The sequence below is a fragment of the Mustela lutreola genome, chromosome 17, assembly GCF_030435805.1.
Source record: "Mustela lutreola isolate mMusLut2 chromosome 17, mMusLut2.pri, whole genome shotgun sequence".
In the NCBI taxonomy this organism is placed as follows: Eukaryota; Metazoa; Chordata; class Mammalia; order Carnivora; family Mustelidae; genus Mustela; species Mustela lutreola.
The window spans coordinates 49,326,994-49,350,188 of record NC_081306.1 but is presented as its reverse complement, the minus strand read 5'-3'; the positions used below and the strand labels follow the sequence as shown (position 1 = coordinate 49,350,188).

Below are 23,195 nucleotides of genomic sequence, written 5' to 3'. Positions count from 1 at the left end.
AACAAATTCTACTGAGCATGTGGAGAAAGGGGAATCCTCTTACACTGTTGGTGGGAATTCAAGCTGGTATAGTCACTCCAGAAAACAGATGGAAGTTCCTCAAGATGCTAAAAATAGAGCTACCCTATGACCCCAGAATTGCTCTACTGGGTATTTACCCCAATTATACAGATGCAGTGAAAAGAAAGTCTCCTGCACCCCAATGTTCATAGCAGCAATGTCTACAATAGCTCATCTATGGAAGGAACTGAGATGCCCTTCAGCAAATAAATGGATAAAGAAGATATGGTTCCTTTATACAATAGAATATTACTCAGCCATCAGAAAGGATGAGTACCCACAATTTGCATCAACATGGATGGAACTAGAAGGGATTATGCTAAAAGTGACATAAATCAAGCAGCTAAAGACAAATATCATATGGTTTTACTCATGTGGAACATAAGGACTCGCACAGAGGACATTAAGGGGAAGAAGGGAAAACTGAAAGGGGGGGTCAGAGGGGCAGATAAGCCATGACAGACTGGGAAATAAACTGAAAGCTTTAGAGGGGAGGGGGGTGGGGAGATGGGGTAGCCCAGTGATGGGGTATTAAGGAGGGTATATGTTGTAATGAGCACTGGATGTTATATACAAATAATGAATTGTTGAACACTACATCAAAAACTAATCATGTACTCTATGATGATTAACATTACATAACAACAACAAAAACTATTACCCTGATTCTAAAGAAAAAAAGGAAAGGAAAAAAAGAAGCCTGATCCAAAGAAAAAAGAGAAAATGAAATGAAACAAACAAGCAAACAAACAAAAAAACTATAAGCCTAATTCCAAAGAAAAAAGAAAAAGTACAAAAGAATAAGTTTAAATATATATGGCCTGAGCCTATTTCCACCAGAACTGAAGGGGATGCTTTGAAGCACTCAATGATTAGTAGACTTAGTGCATGTGGCCTGTTACCTGTTTTGCTCTTCTGGGAGAGAGGCCTGCTGTGCTGGCTCAGAATCAATCCTGCCCTTGTTAAAAACAAAACAAAAGGGGTGGAAAGGGGACGCCTGGGTGGCTCAGTTGGTTGGACGACTGCCTTCGGCTCAGGTCATGATCCTGGAGTCCCGGGATCGAGTCCCGCATCAGACTCCCAGCTCCATGGGGAGTCTGCTTCTCTCTCTGACCTTCTCCTCGTTCATGTTCTCTCTCACTGTCTCTCTCTCAAGTAAATAAATAAAATATTAAAAAAAAAAAAAAAAGGGGGTGGAAGGTTGGGGGAGCCAGGTAGTGGGTATTATGGAGGGCATGGATTTCATGGAGCACTGGGTGTGGTGCATAAACAATGAATTCTGTTACGCTGAAAAGAAATTAAAATAAATAAATTAATTAAATTAAAAAAACAAAACAGTTGCCAAGAATGGGGTGGGGAGGCTTATGGAGGTTGATGTAAGCAACTCCCACCTCCACTGGGGGCCACTGTGTTGCTCTCTGATGTCTGACTGTGTTGATAGTGGGAGTAAAATGATGACATCCCCATCTCTCTTTCCTAGACAAGGGAATCTCACACACCCTGCTGTTCAGGAGGCGCTCACAGGAGATGGAAGGCTGTTAAGGTACACAGTACTCAGTTTTCCTGCATTGTATATTTGGCAGAGCTGGGATTCAAAACTCCAAATCTTAAAGGAGCCGACCATTGGTATCCACTCCCTCCTCTGGATCAGAGGCCAGCTATACTCTTACTAGTCCTTCTTGCCCCCAGAAAACAGTCTCCTGCCTTTGCAGTGCTCAGAATCTATGGTACGTTCACCTCAAAAATCAGCAACTGGGCTATCCATCCCCTGCCCTCACCTTTGACCCCTAACTATGAAAGGCCATTTGCTGGTGACTGCAGGGTCTATTGTCCTTGGAGAGGCAATATACCCTCCTCCAAATGTACCCCAGAATGGTGAACAATTTCTCCCAGAGCCACCCTGGTGATTGATCCCTACACCACTCTTTGTGCACTCCCAGGCCAGAGCCCTCCTTCTCTCCAGGAGTGTATGCTACAGTTTTGCTCCTACAAAAGTAATGTTGTTTTCAAAATCCCTGAGCATGAGTTCCACACACGGTGGAAAAACCTGTGCCACTCAGTTCCCCCCAGGTTTTCTTCTTGCCAGAACCTGACACCTCACTCTCTCAACACTTCTCTCCCAATCTCCCTTTTCTCTCTGTGGAAAGGGTTCCCTCCATTCTGCAGCACAGCAGCTTTTCTCTCCCCCAAATCACTTCCATGTACCTCACACCTGCCTCCAACTGTGGACATCCTTCTTCCAATTCTCAGATCAATTTCCTGGGTGTTCCAAGTGATCTGGCCTCAATACAACTGTGTTTGAGGGATAAGAAAAACCCAGAATCCCCCTACTTCTTCACCATCTTAACTCTTCTCTCCCAATATTAGATTGTTTTATACCATATTTTACGCCTATGGCTCATGAACAAGTCCCCAAGTTCTTTCTTTTTTTTTCTTTTTAAACAAATCCCCTACTTATATTCAGATATATTTTAAGATGTGCACTGGAAGTACAGCCAGAGGTATAGTTTTAAAAAAAATCTCACAGTTTATCAACACTATTTACACTGTGCTATATATTCCTTTGATTTTTTTTTTCATTTTAGCAAATACTTACTGAGTGGAAATTCTGTGCTAGTCTTTATTATAAACACTGAGGATACAGAATCTAACAAGGTGGTCAAGGTACCTGCTCTTGAGGAGTTAACATTCTAGTTGGTGAACATATACAATAATAAAACAAATTTTAAAACTAGTACAGTTAAGTACTGTAAAGATCATCTCACCAGAAGACAGAATTGAGAGTGATAGGTTCTACAGTACACAGAAGTGTAAGAGAGGTCTACTTCTTACGCTCTTTTTCCTTCTTTATATTGGTACACACTTGAGTTTGTAATGTTTCAGAAACAGCCTTCATTTTATAAAAATCTATTATTTCTTCTTCCAGTTGTCTTCTCTCCTCCTCAAGTTTCATTGTCTCTTCTTGCTGGACTCTTTTAAGATGCTCAAACTTTTCCTGTAGCTGGGGAACAAATGTGCAGTTACGACTAAAAGCACTCTATTCTCAAGTGGCACATTCCCAGGAACATGCTTGTCTTTTCTACTGGTTATCAAACAGACTACATCAGAGTAGAGTTTGATATTAATAACAGTTTCAAAGTTTCATATTTAAAGTAAAAAATCAGGTATGCAATTTCTTTTAATTTTAAATGTGTCCCCATTGAGCCAAATGGAATAAAACACAAAGTTATGGAAAATATTCAATTGTAGAAATTTTTCCTAATGAGGTAATATTTTTAACTCTACATTTTACCATAAATCTCTTTGACTAAAATTTGATAAATCCCTGTCCACTAAAAGTACATACATTAAAATATGACATGGATTATAAAATGTTTCTTGACATTTAATTGATAAAGGCATTCTTTAGCATAATTATAGGAAGAAACAAAAACCTCATTCAGTTACTTTTTACTTGCTTCTGAGATCTCATTTAATCTGTGGTACTTAAAATGAGCCCAGTTAGCCATAGGAAGGAAATAATATCACCTTACTTTCCATTACAGAAAGGCCTGGGTCTTTAGCATGAATTTATTCAACATAAGGATTGCTTGTATGCATCAGAGGACATATTATGGTTACTATGATGTAAAAGTATGAAGTACAGACTCATTTTCAGTTTAACCTTTTGAAAAACAGACTAGGAGCCTAAACTGTCATAATATTAATTAACTAATTTATAGGGCTATGAAGACAATAGAACATTGTTAATACTAGGGGTTCTTAACTCTAAATGCCCATTAGAATCATTCAGTAAGCTTGCAAATCTCCCAGTGCACAGGTTGTACACAGATCAGTTGCATCACACTATCTGGAGTGGAAACCTGAGCATCACAGCTTTTAAAAATTCCTAGGTGATTTTAACGTGCAGCAAAGTTTGAGATCCATGGTATAAAAACAAAGATTACTTTTTCCTCTGCTGAAGTTGGATATCTCTTAGAATTATATTTTCATCCCTGAGAGGGAAATGAATATCTATACACAATTAGAAAAGCTGGGGATAAGATAGTCTGGTATCTATAAATGAGGGCAAAATCAGAATGAAAAAAAAAAGTTTCCCCTAAACATGGAAAGGTGAGTCTTGGAAGGAAAATAGCAGTGGAATAGGAGGACCTGAGGCTCACCTCATCCCATAAACACACCTTAATAACTATCTAAACATGCCGAAAATCAACCTCAAGAGTGACAGAACAAACTCCACAACTAAAGGGAGAGAGGAGGCCACATTTTAAGTGTGGAGATGTGATTTTGGAGAGAAATGGATCACAGGTGCTGTGAAGGGCAGAGAGCTGTTGTCACACAGAAATGGCATGAGACAGAGGACTACATAGGGGAACACACCATGAGAACATTTCCCCAAAGCCATTGGTTTGGAAAGTAAGAGTGACTGAGCTTTGTGAGTTCTTGCAAACTGTCAGGCTTAAAGCCTGGAGTTTTAAAGGTCAGCAGGCTTTGTTGGGATAGAGCCCTGAGGGCACTGCCCTGCTCCTGGAGAGAAGATATACAGACAACCCAGGGGCATATTGCTTGGAAACAGCAATCTGGAGAACACCTGGGGCACATAGGTGAAAGATTATTTATTCTTCTCAGAGTGCATACCTGAGAGGCAGCATTCACTGAGACTTCTCTCCAGGAACAAAGGAGCTGTCTGGGACCATTTGCCTTGGGAAATGGTTTGTTCCTTCTCTCCAGGAACAAAGGAGCTGTCTGGGACCTTCCTAAGTTCCTCAGCATAAACACAGAGCCACGTGCTGGAACAGATACAGCACTGACACTGGCTTCCTAAGTTCCTTATACCAAGCTCACCCCTCTGCATTCTGGAAGGACTGCTCTTCTTAGTCAAGCTTCCCTCAATGTAGTGGGCCTCTCCCTCAGAACACCAGCACAAACTTCCACCCATACCAACGTCTCCCCACTGAGTACTTCAGGGCCTTAGTTATGAAGGAAATGGTGTCATGTCTCATTTCACAAAAGCAGACCAGAGCACATCTAGTTAAACCTCACCACATTCAGACCAGAGACCAAACACTGCCCACTCTTGGCAAGGAGTGCCCCTGTAGAGGAATGGCCTCATGGATAGATTATCCAAAACACAACAGCAGAGTCCACACAGGACATGCTGGAGACACTCTCTGAAGGCCAGGCCTGGGCACTACATGGTCTTTTCTTCATAAGACCATTACTTTCAGGAGCAAGAGACATAACTGGACCTTCTAACACAGAGAAGAAGGTAGAGACTTGGTCAAAATACCAAAACAAAAGGATTTATCCCAAATGAAAGAACAAAGTAAAATCAAGTCATAGAGTGAAGAAAAAAGATATAGGTAACATGCCTAATGGAGAATTTAAAGGACCAGTCATAAGGATACTCACTGGGCTTCAGAAAAGAATAGAAGACATCAATGAGATCCTTACCACAGAGATAAAAGACTTTAAAAAAAAAAAAAAAAAGGAAAAGAGGTAAGATGGCAGAGGAGTGGGGGAACCTTAAGCCTGCCTTGTCATTGGAACACAGCCAGATAAAGATTGGATTATTCTCTTTTTCTTTAAGAATTTATTCATTTATTTGACAGAGAGATCACAAATAGGCAGAGAGGCAGACAGAGAGAGAGGGGGAAGAGGGCTCCCTGCTGAGCAGAGAGCCTGATGTAGGGGCTTGATCCCAGGACCCTGAGATCATGACCTGAGTCAAAGGCAGTGGTTTAATCCACTGAGCCACCCAGTCACCCCGAGATTGGATCATTCTAAACACCCACAAAAGGTAGGAACTGTGGAGAGTTGATCCATGGGAGAAAAGATCAGAGGGTGCTCCCCAAGAAAGGGAGCTCTGACTGAAGAGGGGATAGCAAGAGAGAAGAGGAGAGAGAGAGAAAAAGCATGGAAAAAGAGAGATGGAGGAGAAAAAAGTGAAAAAGCAGACAGGTGTCTTTCACACAGTGAAAATATGCACAAGAAAGCTATTGCTCAAAACCTTTCATGGGGGGAAAGAGAGGCTTACATTACCACCATTTTTCTGTAGACAGCAGAACACAGATTCTGAGGTATGGGAAGTTTGCGACACACCGTTTCATGCTTGGGGAACTAAGTGGTATCCTTGTGTGGGAGCAGAGCTTAGCCCCAGCAGCTGGAAGCCTCAGCTCCCCCTTGAGAAGCAGTTCCCCTGCCTGGAGTGCATTTGGGAGAAGTGACATGGCTTCTCTGTGGGCAAAGTTCCCTGTGGGTGTCATTAAATGGTCCTGCCTACCAGTATAGGAACAAAGATGCTGGCTGAGAGGTACAGACGATGACAGTTCTGGCTGGGTATTGCAGTTTACCATAAAATCTCATACACTGCTTTCTGTAACAAGCCAACTCCAGTCACAGCTTGAGAACTTGAGTGCATATGGGAGGGGTGACAGGGCCTCCCCACAGGCAATGGACCCTGAGGGCACCATCGAAGGATCTGACCCACCAGCACAGGAACAGACACCAGCTGAGAGCTACAAACCTCAGTGCCATGTGTGTTGCAATTCACCATAAGCTCCAAAGTGCTGCATGATCCTGCCACTATCTTCTGCTACAAGGCAGCACTAGCCACAACATCAGGAAAACCTCCCCAGACAATCAGTGTGAGTCTGCCTTTCCAGGGTCTCTGAAGTGTAGAGTTTTGAATCAGCAACTTTACAGGTAATACAATGGCACTAAATTCATGTCTTTCAGTAATTACTTTGAATGTGAATGGACTAAATGCTCCAATCAAAAGGCATAGGGTATCAGAATGAATAAAAAACAAAAGACCATGCTATTTATAAGAGACTCATTTTAGACCCAAAGACACCTCCAGATTGAAACTGAAGGGGTGGAGAATCATTTATCATGCTAATGGACATCAAAAGAAACCTGGAGAAGCCATCCTCATAGGAGACAAACTAAATTTTAAACCAAGGACTGTTGGGACACCTGGGTGGTTCAGTCTGTTAAGCCTCTGTCTTTGGCTCAAGTCATGATCCCAGGGTCCTGGGATCAAGCCCTGCATCAGGCTCCCTGCTCAGCAGAGGAGTCTGCTTCTCCCTCTCCCTCTGTCCCTGTTGTTGTGCTCTCTCTCTCTCTCTCTAACTCACTCTCTCAAATAAGTAAATAAAAGCTCTTAATAAAAATAATAAATAAATAAAAATTTTAAAATTTTTTAAACCAAAGACAATAATAAGAGATGAAGAAGGACATATATCATAATAAAGAGATCTACCCAAAAAGATTTATCAATTGTAGGGGCACCTGGGTGGCTCAGTGGTTTGGGCTGCTGCCTTCGGCTCGGGTCATGATCTCAGGGTCCTGGGATCGAGCCCCGCATCGGGCTCCCTGCTCCGCAGGAAGCCTGCTTCCCTCTCTCTCTCTCTCTCTCTCTGCCTGCCTCTCTGCCTACTTGTGATCTCTGTCTGTCAAATAAATAAATAAAATCTTTAAAAAAAAAAAAGATTTATCAATTGTAAAATATTTATGCCCCTAACTTAGGAGCAGCCAAATATATAAGTCAATTAATAACAAACATAACAGAACTCACTGATAATATTACAATAGTAGAAGACTTTAACACCACTCTTACAGCAATGGACATATCATCTAAACAGAAAGTCAACAAGGAAACAAGGACTTTGAATGACACGCTGGGCCAGATGGACTTCACAGATATATTCAGAGAATTTTATCCTAAAACAGCAGAATACATGTTCTTTTCTAATGCACATGAGACATTCTCCAAAATAGATCACTTATTAGGTCACAAATCATGGCTGAACAAGTACAAAAAGACTGAAACCAGACCATGCACCTTTTCTAACCACAATATTATGAAACTAGAAATCAATCACCAAGAAAAAATCTGGAAAGACCATGAATACATTGAGGTTAAGCAACTTTCTATTAAACAATGAATGGATAAAACAGGAAACAAAGAGGAAATTTTAAAAATACATGGAAACAAATGATAATGAAAACACAACCATCAAAAACCTTTGGATGCACTTAGAGTGGTCCTAACAAGGAAGGATAGAGTAATATGGGCCTACTTCAACAAGCAAATAAGGAAAATCTCAAATAAGGAACGTAACCTCACACATAAGGAAGGTCGAAAAAGAACAAAAATTATTCCTAAAGCCAGCAGGAGGAAGGAGATAACGAAGATTAGAGCAGAAATAAATGATAGAGAAACAAAAACAGTAGAACAGATCAATGACATTAAGATCTAGTTCTTTGAAAAAATTAATACTATTGATAAACCCCTAGCCAGACTTATCAAAAAGTATAGAGAAAGGACCTGGATAAATAAAATCACAAATGATACAGGAGAAATAAGAACTGTAGGAACATGAACAATTATAAGAGAATATTATGAAAAATTATATGCCAACAAATTGGATAATTGAGAAGAAATGGATAAAGTCCATTTGGATATCAAAACTGAAACAGGAAGAAATAGAAAACCTGAACAGACCAATAGCCTGCAAAGAAATTGAATCAATAATCAGAAAACTCCTGACAAACAGACTTCCAGGACCAGATGATTTCCCAGGCAAATTTTACCAAACACTTAAAGAAGAGTTAATATCTTGTCTTCTCAGACTATTCCAAAACAGAGAAGAGGAAGAAAAAATTCCAAATTCATTCTATGAGGCCAGCATTACCCTGATACCACAACAGATAAGGACTCTAATAAAAAAGAGAACTAAAAGCAAATATCCTTTATGAACACAGATGCAAAAATTATCAGTAAAATACTGGCAAACCAAATCCAACAATACATTAAGAATGTCATTCACCACAATCAAGTGGGATTTATTCCTGAGCTGCAAAGGTCCTATACAAATCAATCAATGTGATGCACTATAGTAGTAAAAGAAAGGATAAGAATCATATGACCTTTTCCATAGAGGCAGAAAAAGCAAATGAAAAAGTACATCAATTCATTAAAAAAAAAAAAACAACAAAGTAGGATTAGAAGGAATGTAATTCAACATAATAAAGCCCATATATTTAAAACTTACCACTAATATAATCCTTAAGGGAGAAAACAGAGCTTTCCCTCTATAGTCAGGAACAAACAGGGATATCCACTCTCACCAGTTATTTAATATAGTACCAGAAGTTCTAGCCATAGCAATCAGACAACAAAAAAAGAAATAAATGGCATCCAAGACAGCAAGCAAGAAGTAAAACTTTCAGTATTTGCAGAAGACATTATACTCTATATGGAAAACCTGAAAGATCCCCCCAAAACTGCTAAAGCTAATGAGAGAATTTAGTACATTTGCAGGATACAAAATCAATGTACACAAATATGCTGCATGTCTACACACCAATAATGAAACATCAGAAGGAGAATTTTTTTTAAAAAAATCTGATTTATAATTGCACCAAAATAATAAGATATCTAGGAGTAAATCTAACAAAAGAGGTGAAAGATCTATACTCTGAAAATGATAAAATACTGATGAAAGAAATTAAAAATGACCATTTTTAAGCATGGAGTGGAAAAACACTCATGCTCATGTGTCTGGTTAAAAGCACTTAAAAAGAGCAAAAAACCTTAAAGTGCAACTGGTGGAATTGGGTGGTCATGGGCACAGGCCTAAGCCCATGAACCCAGGGCAGCCACCACCAGCAACCACCCATGAAGGAGAGAGTGCAGCAGAGCCTCCAGTTCCTGGCCCTTGAGCCCCTGGCTGTGCACTGCTTGTACCACTGCTCAGCTGGGACCACCCCTGTCCACATTTGAGGGAGTCGTGGGCATTCTCTAGAACTATACCCTTTTGCGCTCTACACACACTGCATGACTAGGTTCTGACTGCACTACCCTCCACATCCCATGCCTGAGAGACCTTGATGTGGGTGCTAGCTGGCAGTCTCTAGGACCGGCCAGGTTTCCAGATGCTGGATACTCCCAGCCTATGCCTGAAGGAACTCAGCTTGATCTCTAGTCTGGATCTCTTAGCTGCTGCAGCCCCATGACTGAGCATATCTGGTGGCATGGGCCTAGTCCCCAGATAGCAGTCCCAGCAAAGGCAGCCAGCAGAAGTGGGCTCCCTGGACCAATACTGCTCACAGTTTTAGTGGTGCAGGGGTGCAGACAGAAGTGGGCACTTCAGGCAAACCCTGAGATGGTGACTGGGGACATACACTGCCTGTGGGAGGCCACACAGCTCAGTGGAGTTTGCAGAGGGGAGAGGTCTGTGTGTTCTGGACCACCCAGAGTGAGTCAGACTGAGGCTTCTCTCTGAGATGGAGGTCTGGGTGTAGTTTGCTTTACACTAAACCTCCAAAAGGCCAAAAAGCCACAAAAAGCCACCAAAGAATGAAAAACCTCCAGAGAACAAAAGCCTGAAACACAGGTTTCACAGAGACCAAGCTCTTGATAGGGGGCAGGAGGACTCAACCCAAGCAAGACTGACTGAAAAACAATGAGGCATTCCTCAAGAAATTAAAAATAGAACTTCCCTATGACCCTGCAATTGCACTGTTGGGTATTTACCCCAAAGATACAGATGGAGTGAAAAAAAGGGCCATCTGTACCCCAATGTTTATAGCAGCAATGGCCACGGTCGCCAAACTGTGGAAAGAACCAAGAAGCCCTTCAACGGATGAATGGATAAGGAAGATGTGGTCCATATATACTATGGAGTATTATGCCTCCATCAGAAAGGATGAATACCCAACTTTTGTAGCAACATGGACGGGACTGGAGGAGATTATGCTGAGTGAAATAAGTCAAGCAGAGAGAGTCAATTATCATATGGTTTCACTTATTTGTGGAGCATAACAAATAGCATGGAGGACATGGGGACTTAGAGAGGAGAAGGAAGTTGGGGGAAATTGGAAGAGGAGGTGAACCATGAGACTATGGACTCTGAAAAACAATCTGAGAGGTTTGAAGTGGCGGGGGGTGGGAGGTTGGGGTACCAGGTGGTGGGTATTATAGAGGGCACGGATTGCATGGAGCACTGGGTGTGGTGAAAAAATAATGAATACTGTTATTGAAAATTTAAAAAATAATAATAAAATTTAAAAAAAGAAAAAGAAAAAGAAAAACAATGAGGCAGGACTTTCCCCTAGAAAGCAAGCCAAAAGAATGAGAGGACAACCACTACAGAGGCCCATAAAACTGTAAAATCCCAACATCAGGAGAAAACAATATATTAAGCTCCTGGTATTGCCCTAAAACCTGTATATTTCATAGATACAACCTTTTTAAAAATTCGTTCTCATGATTCTTGTTCTTTTAATTTCTTTAACCTACATACCAGTACAACTAGAAGCTTAATACAACATACTCCATAATGTTTTAACTTGAACTTTTTCCATATATGTACCTGTGGCTTTTTTTCCTTTTTCTTTTTCTTTTAAATACATATAGATAACAAGCTTCAAGATAATACCTTTTCCCTATTCAATACTACCCCTATATATAAACCAGTTTTAATCTCCCTTTATCTCTGGAAAGTTGATTCCTTTAACAAAAATAACAAAATATACCAAGAAAGAGACAAAATAACCTTCCTCACCCACATCAAGGATTTATAACCACCCAGCTTTTTCTTCTGTCAGTGTTTCTGTGTATCTGTTTTGTTCTGGTATTATATAAATCTTATTCTTGCAGTTCATTTTGACTGGATTCTTGTCATTTACTTTTGGTGGTCTTTTTGTTTGTCTGTTTTTGTTTATATATCTTACTTTGGGGGCTCATTTTGGCTGGGTTTCTCTTTTTTTTCTCTTTCTCTCTTTTTTTCTTTTTCTTTCTTCTGATTGCTCCAAAACTTTCCAGGGTGCACCTTGCCTGGATCATGATTGATATATTCAGCCATACATCCCCTCAACCACCTCTCACCAAAATGACTAGGAGGAGGAACACCCAAGAGGGGAAAAATTCAGAGACTGTGCCCTCTCCCACAGAACTATCAGATATGGACCTAAACAGTAGGTCAGAAAGGGAATTCAGGGTAACAATTATTCAGGCAATGGCTAGGCTGGAGAAAACCATTAGTGACAACATAGAATCTCTAAGGGCAGAAATGAGAGCTAGACCCTTAAAGGGTCTATCCACTGAGAAGATCTAACAATTGTAAATATAATGTTCCCAACATGGGAGCAGCTAACTACTTAAGCCAACTGTTAATCAAAATAAAGAGTCATATTGATATGAATACATTAATGTAGGGGATCTTAACATACCGCTTTTGGTAACAGATCATCCAAGCTGAAAATCAGTAAAGAAACAGCTTTGAATGACACATTAGACCAGATGTACTTCATAGATATATACAGAACATGCCACCCTAAAACAACAGAATACTCATTCTTCTTGAGCGCACAAGGAACTTGTCCAGAACATTACATACTGGGTCACAAATCAGAGCTCATATGATACCAAAAGATTGAGATTACTCCCTGCATATTCTCAGACCAAAATGCTTTGAAACTGGAACTCAACCACAAGAAAAAGTTTGGAAGTAATTCAAACACTTGGAAGCTAACGACCATCCTGCTTAAGAATGTCTGGATCAACCAGAAAATCAAAGACGAACTTTAACAATTCATGGAAACCAATGAGAATGAAGAGACATATTGGTCCAAAACCTATGGGATATGGCAAAGGCAGTCCTAAGGGGGAAATACACAGCCATTAAAGCCTCACTCAAAAAAAAACTGATAAATCCAGAATACATCAGTTTTCTTTACACCTTAAAGAACTGGAAAATTAGGAGGAGTCAAGATGGCGGAGAAGTAGCAGGCTGAGACTACTTCAGCTAGCAGGAGATAAGCTAGATAGCTTATCTAAAGATTGCAAACACCTGCAAATCCATCGGCAGATCAAAGAGAAGAAGAACAGCAATTCTGGAAACAGAAAAACAACCATTTTCTGAAAGGCGAAGACGTGAATCCAAAGCAACGGGAAGATAGACCCCGGGGGGAGGGGCCGGCTCCCGGCAAGCGGCGGAGCAACGGAGCACAAAATCAGGACTTTTAAAAGTCTGTTCCGCTGAGGGACATCGCTCCAGAGGCTAAACTGGGGCGAAGCCCATGCAGGGTCAGCGTGGCTTCAGGTCCCGCAGGGTCACAGAAGGATGGGGGGTGTCTGAGGGTCGCAGAGCTTGCGGGTATTGGAACAGGAAAGCCGGCTACAGAGACAGAGCCGACAGTAAGCTCGCAGCTTGGGGTTACCTTGAACCAGCCACAGGCTCGGTGAGCTCGGACCGTGGCCGGAGGTCAGGCAGACAGGAGTAACTGGGCGCTGTTCTCTGAGGGCACACTGAGGAGTGGGGCCCTGGGCTCTCGGCTCCTCCAGGCCGGAGACCAGGAGGCCGCCATTTGTATTCCTGTCCTCCAGCACTCTATGGAAAGCACTCAGGGAACAAAAGCTCCTGAAAGTAAACCCAAGCGGATTACTCAGCCCGGCCCCTGGTAAGGGCGGTGCAATTCTGCCTGGGGCAAAGACACTTGAGAATCACTACACCAGGCCCCTCCCCCAGAAGATCAACAAGAAATCCAGCCAAGACCAAGTTCACCTACCAAGGAGAGCAGCAGAATTCCAGAAGAGGAGAAAGCAAAGCACGGAACTCATGGCTTTCTCCCTGTTATTTTTTTTAGTCTTGCAGTTAATTTAATTTTATTCTTTTTCTTTTTTTTTTTTTTTTCCTCGCCTTCTGGTAAAAATTTTTTTTTAACTTTTACCCTTTTCTTTTTTAACTTTTTTAACTAGTTTATCTAATATATATATTTTTCTTTTTTATATTTTTCTTTATTCGTTTTCTTTTTTAAAAATTCTTTTCTTTCTTTTTTTTTTTCTTTCTTCCTTTTTGAACCTCTTTTTATCCCCTTTCTCCCCCTCACGATTTGGGATCTCTTCTGATTTGGTTAAAGCATATTTTCTTGGGGTTGTTGCCACCCTTTTAGTATTTAACTTGCTCCTTCATATACTCTTATTTGGACAAAATGACAAGATGGAAAAATTCACCACAAAAAAAAGAACAAGAGGCAGTACCGAAGGCTAAGGACCTAATCAATACAGACATTGGTAATATGTCAGATCTAGAGTTCAGAATGACAATTCTCAAGGTTCTAGCCGGGCTCGAAAAAGGCATGGAAGATATTAGAGAAACCCTCTCGGGACATATAAAAGCCCTTTCTGGAGAAATAAAAGAACTAAAATCTAACCAAGTTGAAATCAAAAAAGCTATTAATGAGGTGCAATCAAAAATGGAGGCTCTCACTGCTAGGATAAATGAGGCAGAAGAAAGAATTAGTGATATAGAAGACCAAATGACAGAGAATAAAGAAGCTGAGCAAAAGAGGGACAAACAGCTACTGGACCATGAGGGGAGAATTCGAGAGATAAGTGACACCATAAGACAAAACAACATTAGAATAATTGGGATTCCAGAAGAAGAAGAAAGAGAGAGGGGAGCAGAAGGTATACTGGAGAGAATTATTGGGGAGAATTTCCCAATATGGCAAAGGGAACGAGCATCAAAATTCAGGAGGTTCAGAGAACGCCCCTCAAAATCAATAAGAATAGGCCCACACCCCGTCACCTAATAGTAAAATTTACAAGTCTCAGTGACAAAGAGAAAATCCTGAAAGCAGTCCGGGAAAAGAAGTCTGTAACATACAATGGTAAAATTATTAGATTGGCAGCAGACTTATCCACAGAGACCTGGCAGGCCAGAAAGAGCTGGCATGATATTTTCAGAGCACTAAACGAGAAAAACATGCAGCCAAGAGTACTATATCCAGCTAGGCTATCATTGAAAATAGAAGGAGAGATTAAAAGCTTCCAGGACAAACAAAAACTGAAAGAATTTGCAAAGACCAAACCAGCTCTACAGGAAATATTGAAAGGGGTCCTCTAAGCAAAGAGAGAGCCTACAAGTGGTAGATCAGAAAGGAACAGAGACCATATACAGTAACAGTCACCTTACAGGCAATACAATGGCACTAAATTCATATCTCTCAATAGTTACCCTGAATGTTAATGGGCTAAATGCCCCTGTCAAAAGACACAGGGTATCAGAATGGATAAAAAAATAAAACCCATTTATATGTTGCCTCCAAGAAACTCATTTTAAGCCCTAAGACACCTCCATATTTAAAGTGAGGGGGTGGAAAAGAATTTACCATGCTAATGGACATCAGAAGAAAGCAGGAGTGGCAATCCTTATATCAGATCAATTAGATTTTAAGCCAAAGACTATAATAAGAGATGAGGAAGGACACTATATCATACTCAAAGGGTCTGTCCAACAAGAAGATCTAACAATTTTAAATATCTATGCCCCCAACGTGGGAGCAGCCAACTATATAAACCAATTAATAACAAAATCAAAGAAACACATCAACAATAATACAGTAATAGTAGGGGACTTGAACACTCCCCTCACTGAAATGGACAGATCATCCAAGCAAAAGATCAGCAAGGAAATAAAGGCCTTAAACGACACACTGGACCAGATGGACATCACAGATATATTCAGAACATTTCATCCCAAAGCAACAGAATACACATTCTTCTCTAGTGCACATGGAACATTCTCCAGAATAGATCACATCCTCGGTCCTAAATCAGGACTCAACCGGTATCAAAAGATTGTGATCATTCCCTGCATATTTTCAGACCACAATGCTCTAAAGCTAGAACTCAACCACAAAAGGAAGTTTGGAAAGAACCCAAATACATGGAGACTAAATAGCATCCTTCTAAAGAATGAATGGGTCAACCGGGAAATTAAAGAAGAATTGAAAAAAATCATGGAAACAAATGATAATGAAAATACAACGGTTCAAAATCTGTGGGACACAACAAAGGCAGTCCTGGGAGGAAAATATATAGCGGTACAAGCCTTTCTCAAGAAACAAGAAAGGTCTCAGGTACACAACCTAACCCTACACCTAAAGGAGCTGGAGAAAGAACAAGAAAGAAACCCTAAGCCCAGCAGGAGAAGAGAAATCATAAAGATCAGAGCAGAAATCAATGAAATAGAAACCAAAAAAACAATAGAACAAATCAATGAAACTAGGAGCTGGTTCTTTGAAAGAATTAATAAAATTGATAAACCCCTAGCCCGACTTATCAAAAAGAAAAGAGAAAGGACCCAAATAAATAAAATCATGAATGAAAGAGGAGAGATCACAACTAACACCAAAGAAATACAAACTATTATAAGAACAGACTATGAGCAACTCTACACCAACAAATTTGACAATCTGGAAGAAATGGATGCATTCCTAGAAACATATAAACTACCACAACTGAACCAGGAAAAAATAGAAAGCCTAAACAGACCCATAACCAGTAAGAAGATTGAAACAGTCATTAAAAATCTCCAAACAAACAAAAGCCCAGGGCCAGATAGCTTCCCGGGGGAATTCTACCAAACATTTAAAGAAGAACTAATTCCTATTCTCCTGAAACTGTTCCAAAAAATAGAAATGGAAGGAAAACTTCCAAACTCATTTTAGGAGGCCAGCATCACCTTGATCCCAAAACCAGACAAGGATCCCATCAAAAAAAGAGAGCTATAGACCAATATCCTTAATGAACACAGATGCGAAAATTCTCACCAAAATACTAGCCAATAGGATTCAACAGTACATTAAAAGGATTATTCACCACGACCAAGTGGGATTTATTCCAGGGCTGCAAGGTTGGTTCAACATCCGCAAATCAGTCAATGTGATACAACACATCAATAAAAGAAAGAACAAGAACCATATGATACTCTCAATAGATGCTGAAAAAGCATTTGACAAAGTACAGCATCCCTTCCTGATCAAAACTCTTCAAAGTGTAGGATAGAGGGCACATACCTCAATATCATCAAAGCCATCTAGGAAAAACCCACCGCAAATATCATTCTCAATGGAGAAAAAATGAACGCTTTTCCACTAAGGTCAGGAACACGGCAGGGATGTCCATTATCACCACTGCTATTCAACATAGTACTAGAGGTCCTAGCCTCAGCAATCAGACAACAAAAGGAAATTAAAGGCATCCAAATCGGCAAAGAAGAAGTCAAATTATCACTCTTCGCAGATGATATGATACTATATGTGGAAAACCCAAAAGACTCCACTCCAAATCTGCTAGAACTGGTACAGGAATTCAGTAAAGTATCAGGATATAAAATCAATGCACAGAAATCAGTCGCATTTCTCTACGCCAATAAGACAGAAGAAAGAGAAATTAAGGAGTCAATACCATTTACAATTGCACCTAAAACCATAAGATACCTAGGAATAAACCTAACCAAAGAGGCACAGAATCTATACTCAGAAAACTATAAAGTACTCATGAAATAAATTGAGGAAGACACAAAGAAATGGAAAAATGTTCCATGCTCCTGGATTGGAAGAATAAATATTGTGGAAATGTCTATGCTACCTAAAGCAATCTACACATTTAATGCAATTCCTATCAAAATACCATCCATCTTTTTCAAAGAAATGGAACAAATAATTCTAAAATTTATATGGAACCAGAAAAGACCTCGAATAGCCAAAGGAATGTTGAAAAAGAAAGCCAACGTTGGTGGCATCACAATTCCGGACTTCAAGCTCTATTACAAAGCTGTCATCATCAAGACAGCATGGTACTGGCACAAAAACAGACACATAGATCAATGGAACAGAATAGTGGGCCCAGAAATAGACCCTCAACTCTATGGTCAACTAATCTTTGACAAAGCAGGAAAGAATGTCCAATGGAAAAAAGACAGCCTCTTCAATAAATGGTGCTGGGAAAATTGTACATCCACATGCAGAAAAATGAAATTGGACCATTTCCTTACACCACACACGAAAATAGACTCAAAATGGATGAAGGACCTCAATGTGAGAAAGAAATACATCAAAATCCTTGAGGAGAACACAGGCAGCAACCTCTTCAACCTCAGCCACAGCAACATCTTCCTAGGAACATCGCCAAAGGCAAGGGAAGCAAGGGCAAAAATGAACTATTGGGATTTCATCAAGATCAAAAGCTTTTGAACAGCAAAGGAAACAGTTCACAAAATCAAAAGACAACTGTCAGAATGGGAGAAGATATTTGCAAACGACATATCAGATAAAGGACTAGTGTCCAAAATCTATAAAGAACTTAGCAAACTCAACACCCAAAGAACAAATAATCCAATCAAGAAATGGGCAGAAGACATGAACAGACATTTCTGCAAAGAAGACATCCAGATGGCCAACAGACACATGAAAACGTGCTCCATATCACTCGGCATCAGGGAAATACAAATCAAAACCACAATGAGATATCACCTCACACCAGTCAGAATGGCTAAAATCAACAATTCAGGAAATGACAGATGCTGGCGAGGATGCGGAGAAAGGGGAACCCTCCTACACTGTTGGTGGGAATGCAAGCTGGTGCAACCACTCTGGAAAACAGCATGGAGGTTCCTTAAAATGTTGAAAATAGAACTACCCTATGACCCAGCAATTTCACTACTGGGTATTTACCCTAAAGATACAAATGTAGTGATCCAAAGGGGCACATGCACCCGAATGTTTATAGCAGCAATGTCCACAATAGCCAAACTATGGAAAGAACCTAGATGTCTATCCACAGATGAATGGATCAAGAAGATGTGGTATATATACACAATGGAATACTATGCAGCCATCAAAAGAAACGAAATCTTGCCATTTGTGACAACATGGATGGAACTAGAGCGAATCATGCTTAGCAAAATAAGTCAAGCAGAGAAAGACAACTATCATATGATCTCCCTGATATGAGGAAGTGGTGATGCAACATGGGGGCTTAAGTGGGTAGAAGAAGAATCAATGAAACAAGGTGGAATTGGGAGGGAGACAAACCATAAGTGACTCTTAATCTCACAAAACAAACTGAGGGTTGCTGGGAGGAGGGTGTTTGGGAGAAGGGGGTGGGATTATGGACATTGGGGAGGGTATGTGCTTTGGTGAGTGCTGTGAAGTGTGTAAACCTGGTGATTCACAGACCTGTACTCCTGGGGATAAAAATATATGTTTATAAAAAATTTTAAAAAAAGAACTGGAAAATTAACAACAAAATAAGCCAACCCCACACATAGAAGGGAATAATCAAGATTAGAGCAGAGATCAATGAGATAGACACCAGAGATACAGTAGAACACAACAACAAAACTAGAATCTGTTCTTTGAAAGAATCAATAAGATCAATAAATCAATAAACCACTGGCCAAAGTAATCCAAAAGAAAAGAGAGAGGACCCAAATTAATAAAATTATGATTAAAGGGCAGAGATCATGACTAACACCAAGGAAATAGAAACAATCATCAGAAATTATTATCAACAGTTATATGTCAATAAGTTAAGCAAGCTAGGAGAAATGGATGCACACCTGGAAACTTATAAACTTCCAAGACTGAAACAGGAATAAATTGACAACGTGAATAGACCAATATCTAATAATGAGATTGAAGCAGTGATCAAAACCTCCCAAAAAATAAGAGCCCAGGACCTGACAGATTCTCTGGGGAAGTCTGCCAAACATTAAAAGAAGAAATAATACCAATTCTTCTGAAGCTGTTTAAAAAAATAGAAACAGAAGGAAAACTTGCAGACTCTTTCAATGAAGCCAACATTACCCTGACCCCAAACCAAGCAAAGACTCCATCAAAAAGGAAAATTTCAGACCAATATCCCTGATGAATATGGATGCTAAGATTCTCAACAAGATCCTAGCTAATAGGATCCAACACAACATTAAAAACATTACCCACCATGACCAGGTGGGATTTATCCCTGGGATGCAAGGGTAGTTCAACATTCTCAAATTAATTGATGTGATAGAACAAACCAATAATAGAAGAGATAAGAACCACATGGTCATCTCAATTGATGCAGAAAAAGCATTTGACAAAATACAGCATCCATTCCTGATTAAAACACTTCAGAGTACAGGGATAGAGGGAACATTCCTCAACTTTGTAAAATCTATCTATGAAAAACCCACAGTGAATATCATTCTCAAAGGGGAAAAGCTGACAGGAACACGACAAGGATCTTCACTCTCACCACTGTGGTTAAACATAGTACTGGAAGTCCTAGCAACAGCAATCAGACAACGAAAAGAAATAAAAGATATTCAATTTGGCAAAGAAGAAGTCAAACTCTCTTCGCAGATGACATGATACTTTATATGGAAAACCCAAAAGACTCCACCCCCGTAATTATAGAACTCATACAGCAATTCAGCAATGTGTCAGGATACAAAATCAATGTACAGAAATCAGTGGCTTTCTTATACACTAACAATGAAAATACAGAAAGGGAAATTAGAGAATCGATTCCATTTACCATAGCACCAAGAACCATAAGATACCTGGGAATAAACCTAACCAAAGAGGTAAAGGATCTGTACTCGAGGAACTACAGAACTCTCATGAAAGAAATTGAAGAAGACACAAAAAGATGGAAGACCATTTCATGTTCTTGGATCAGAAGAATAAACATTGTTAAAATGTCTATACTGCCTAGAGCAATCAATACTTCCAATGCCATGCTGATCAAAATTCCACTAACATGTTTTAAAGAGCTGGAGCAAACAATCCTAAAATTTGTATGGAACCAGAGGAGACCACAAATTTCTAAGGAAATGTTGAAAGAGAAAAACAAAACTTGGGGCATCACATTGCCTGATTATAAGCTTTACTACAAAGCTGTGATCACCAAGACAGCATGGTACTGGCATAAAAACAGACACACAGACCAGTGGAACAGAGTAGAGAGCCCAGATATGGACCTGCAACTCAGTGGTCAAATAATCTTTGACAAAGCAGGAAAAAATATCCAGTGAAAAAAAGACAGTCTCTTCAATAAATGTTGCTGGAAAAATTGGACAGCTATGTATAGAATAATGAAACTTGACCATTCTCTTACACCATACGCAAAGATAAACTCAAAATGGATAAAAGACCTCAATGTGAGTCAAGAATCCATCAAAATCCTAGAGGAGAACATAGGCACAGAAACTTCTTTCAAGATATGTCACCAAAGGCAAGGGAAACAAAAGAGAAAATGAACTTTTGGGACTTCATCAAGATCAAAAGCTTCTGCACAGCAAAGGAAACAGTCAACAAAACAAAAAGGCAACCACGGAATGGGAGAAGATATTTGCAAATGACACTACAGACAAAGCGCTGATAATCAAGATCTATAAAGATCTTCTCAAACTCAACACACACAAAACAGATAATCACAACCAAAAAAAAAAAAAAAATGGGCAGAAGACATGAACAAACACTTCTCCAAAGAAGATATACAAATGGCTACCAGACCCATAAGAAAATGTTCATCATCACTAGCCATCAGGGAGATTCAAATCAAAACCACATTGATATATGACCTTATACCAGTTATATATCAATGGCAAAAATTAACAAGACAGTAAAAAACATGTGTTGGAGAGGATGTGAAGAAAGTGGAACCCTCTTACACTGTTGGTGGGAATGCAAGTTGGTGCAGCCACTTTGGAAAACAGTGTGGAGATTCCTTAAGAAATTAAAAATAGACCTATGACCCTGCAATTGCACTGCTGGGTATTTACCCCAAAGATACATATGGAGTGAAAAGAAGGGCCATCTGTACCCCAGTGTTCATAGCAGCAAGGGCCACAGTTGCCAAACTGTGGAAAGAACCAAGATGCCCTTCAACAAATGAATGAATAAAGAAGATACAGTCCATATATACTATAGAGTGTTATGCCTCCATCAGAAAGGATGAATACCCAACTTTTGTATCAACATGGGTGGGACTGGAAAAGATTATGCTAAGTGAAATAAGTCAATAAGAGAGTCAATTATCATATGGTTTTGCTTGATTGTGGAGCATAATTAATAACATGGAGGACCTGGGGAAATGGAGAGAAGTGAGTTGGGGGAAACTGGAAGGGGAGACAAACCATAAGAGACTGTGGACTCAGAGAAACAAACTGAGGGTTTTGGAAGGGTAGGGGTTGGGGGGTGGATGAGCCTGGTGGTGGGTGTTATGGAGGGCACATATTGCATAGAGCACTGGGTGTGGTGCATAAAGAATTAATTCTGGAACACTGAAAAGAAATAAAAATAAATTTAAAAAATAAACCACCATAGGGTCCCCATAAAACTATAAAACCCCAGCACCAAGGGGAAAAAGTATATTAAGCTCCTGGTATTACCTCACAGCCTGTATATTTCTCAAATATAACTTTTCTCTCTCACTCGCTTGCTTGCTCGCTTTTTAATTCTTTCTCATGATTCTTGTTCTTTTGTTTTTTTTACCTACTTACCATTTTATATTTTTAATTTTATTTTACTATTTCAGTGTCCCAAGATTCATTGTTTATGTATCACATCCAGTGCTCCATGCAATATGTGCCCTCCTTAATACCCACAGCCAGGCTCACCTAACCTCCCCACCCAACTACAATTTCACCTAGGTGTTTAATACAACGTATTACATAGTATCATTTTAACTTGAACTTTTTCATACATAGACTTTTTCCTTTCTTTTTCTTTCTTATAGATATAGATAGATAGATAGATAGATAGATATAAGCTTTTTTCCCTATTCAATATTACCTTTATATATACACCAGCTTTAATTTCCCTTTATCTCTGAAAAGTTGTGTTCTCTAACAAAGATAACAAGATACACCGAGGAAGAACTGAAATACACTTTCTCACCCACATCAAGGGATTATAACCATCCCTCCACCTTTTTATTTTGGATTTTTTCTTTTGTTGGTCTTTTTGTTTCTCTGTTTCCTTTTGTTTTCATACTTTATAAATCTTACTCTTGGGGTTCGTTTGGTCTGGGGGTTTTGTTTGTTCTGTTCGGTTTTTTTTCCTTTTTTCTTTTCTTGGACTTTTGTTTGTTTGTTATTTTTTTTACTTTATAAATCTTACTCTTGGGGCTCATTTTGGCTAGATCTCTTTTTCTTTCTTTCTTTTTGGTCGTGACTTCTGAGTCGTGACTCCAAAACTTCCCAGGGTGCCCATTGCCTGGAGGGTGGTTGTTATTTTCACCTGTACAGCCCTCAACCACAACTCAATAGAATGATAAAAAAGGAGGAATT

At 39.7% G+C, this 23,195-nt stretch overlaps 1 protein-coding gene across 1 annotated transcript in view; it reads right to left on the bottom strand.

Moving 5' to 3' along the window:
• Nucleotides 1-1,265: 1,265 nt before the first annotated feature.
• Nucleotides 1,266-23,195, bottom strand: part of SEPTIN14 (septin 14) — an 84,748-nt gene continuing 62,818 nt past the window's right edge. Inside the window, exon 10 of the mRNA XM_059155175.1 lies at nucleotides 1,266-3,061. Coding sequence (XP_059011158.1) covers nucleotides 2,882-3,061 — 180 coding nt within the window. The 3' untranslated portion in view covers nucleotides 1,266-2,881. The remainder of the gene's footprint in view (nucleotides 3,062-23,195) is intronic.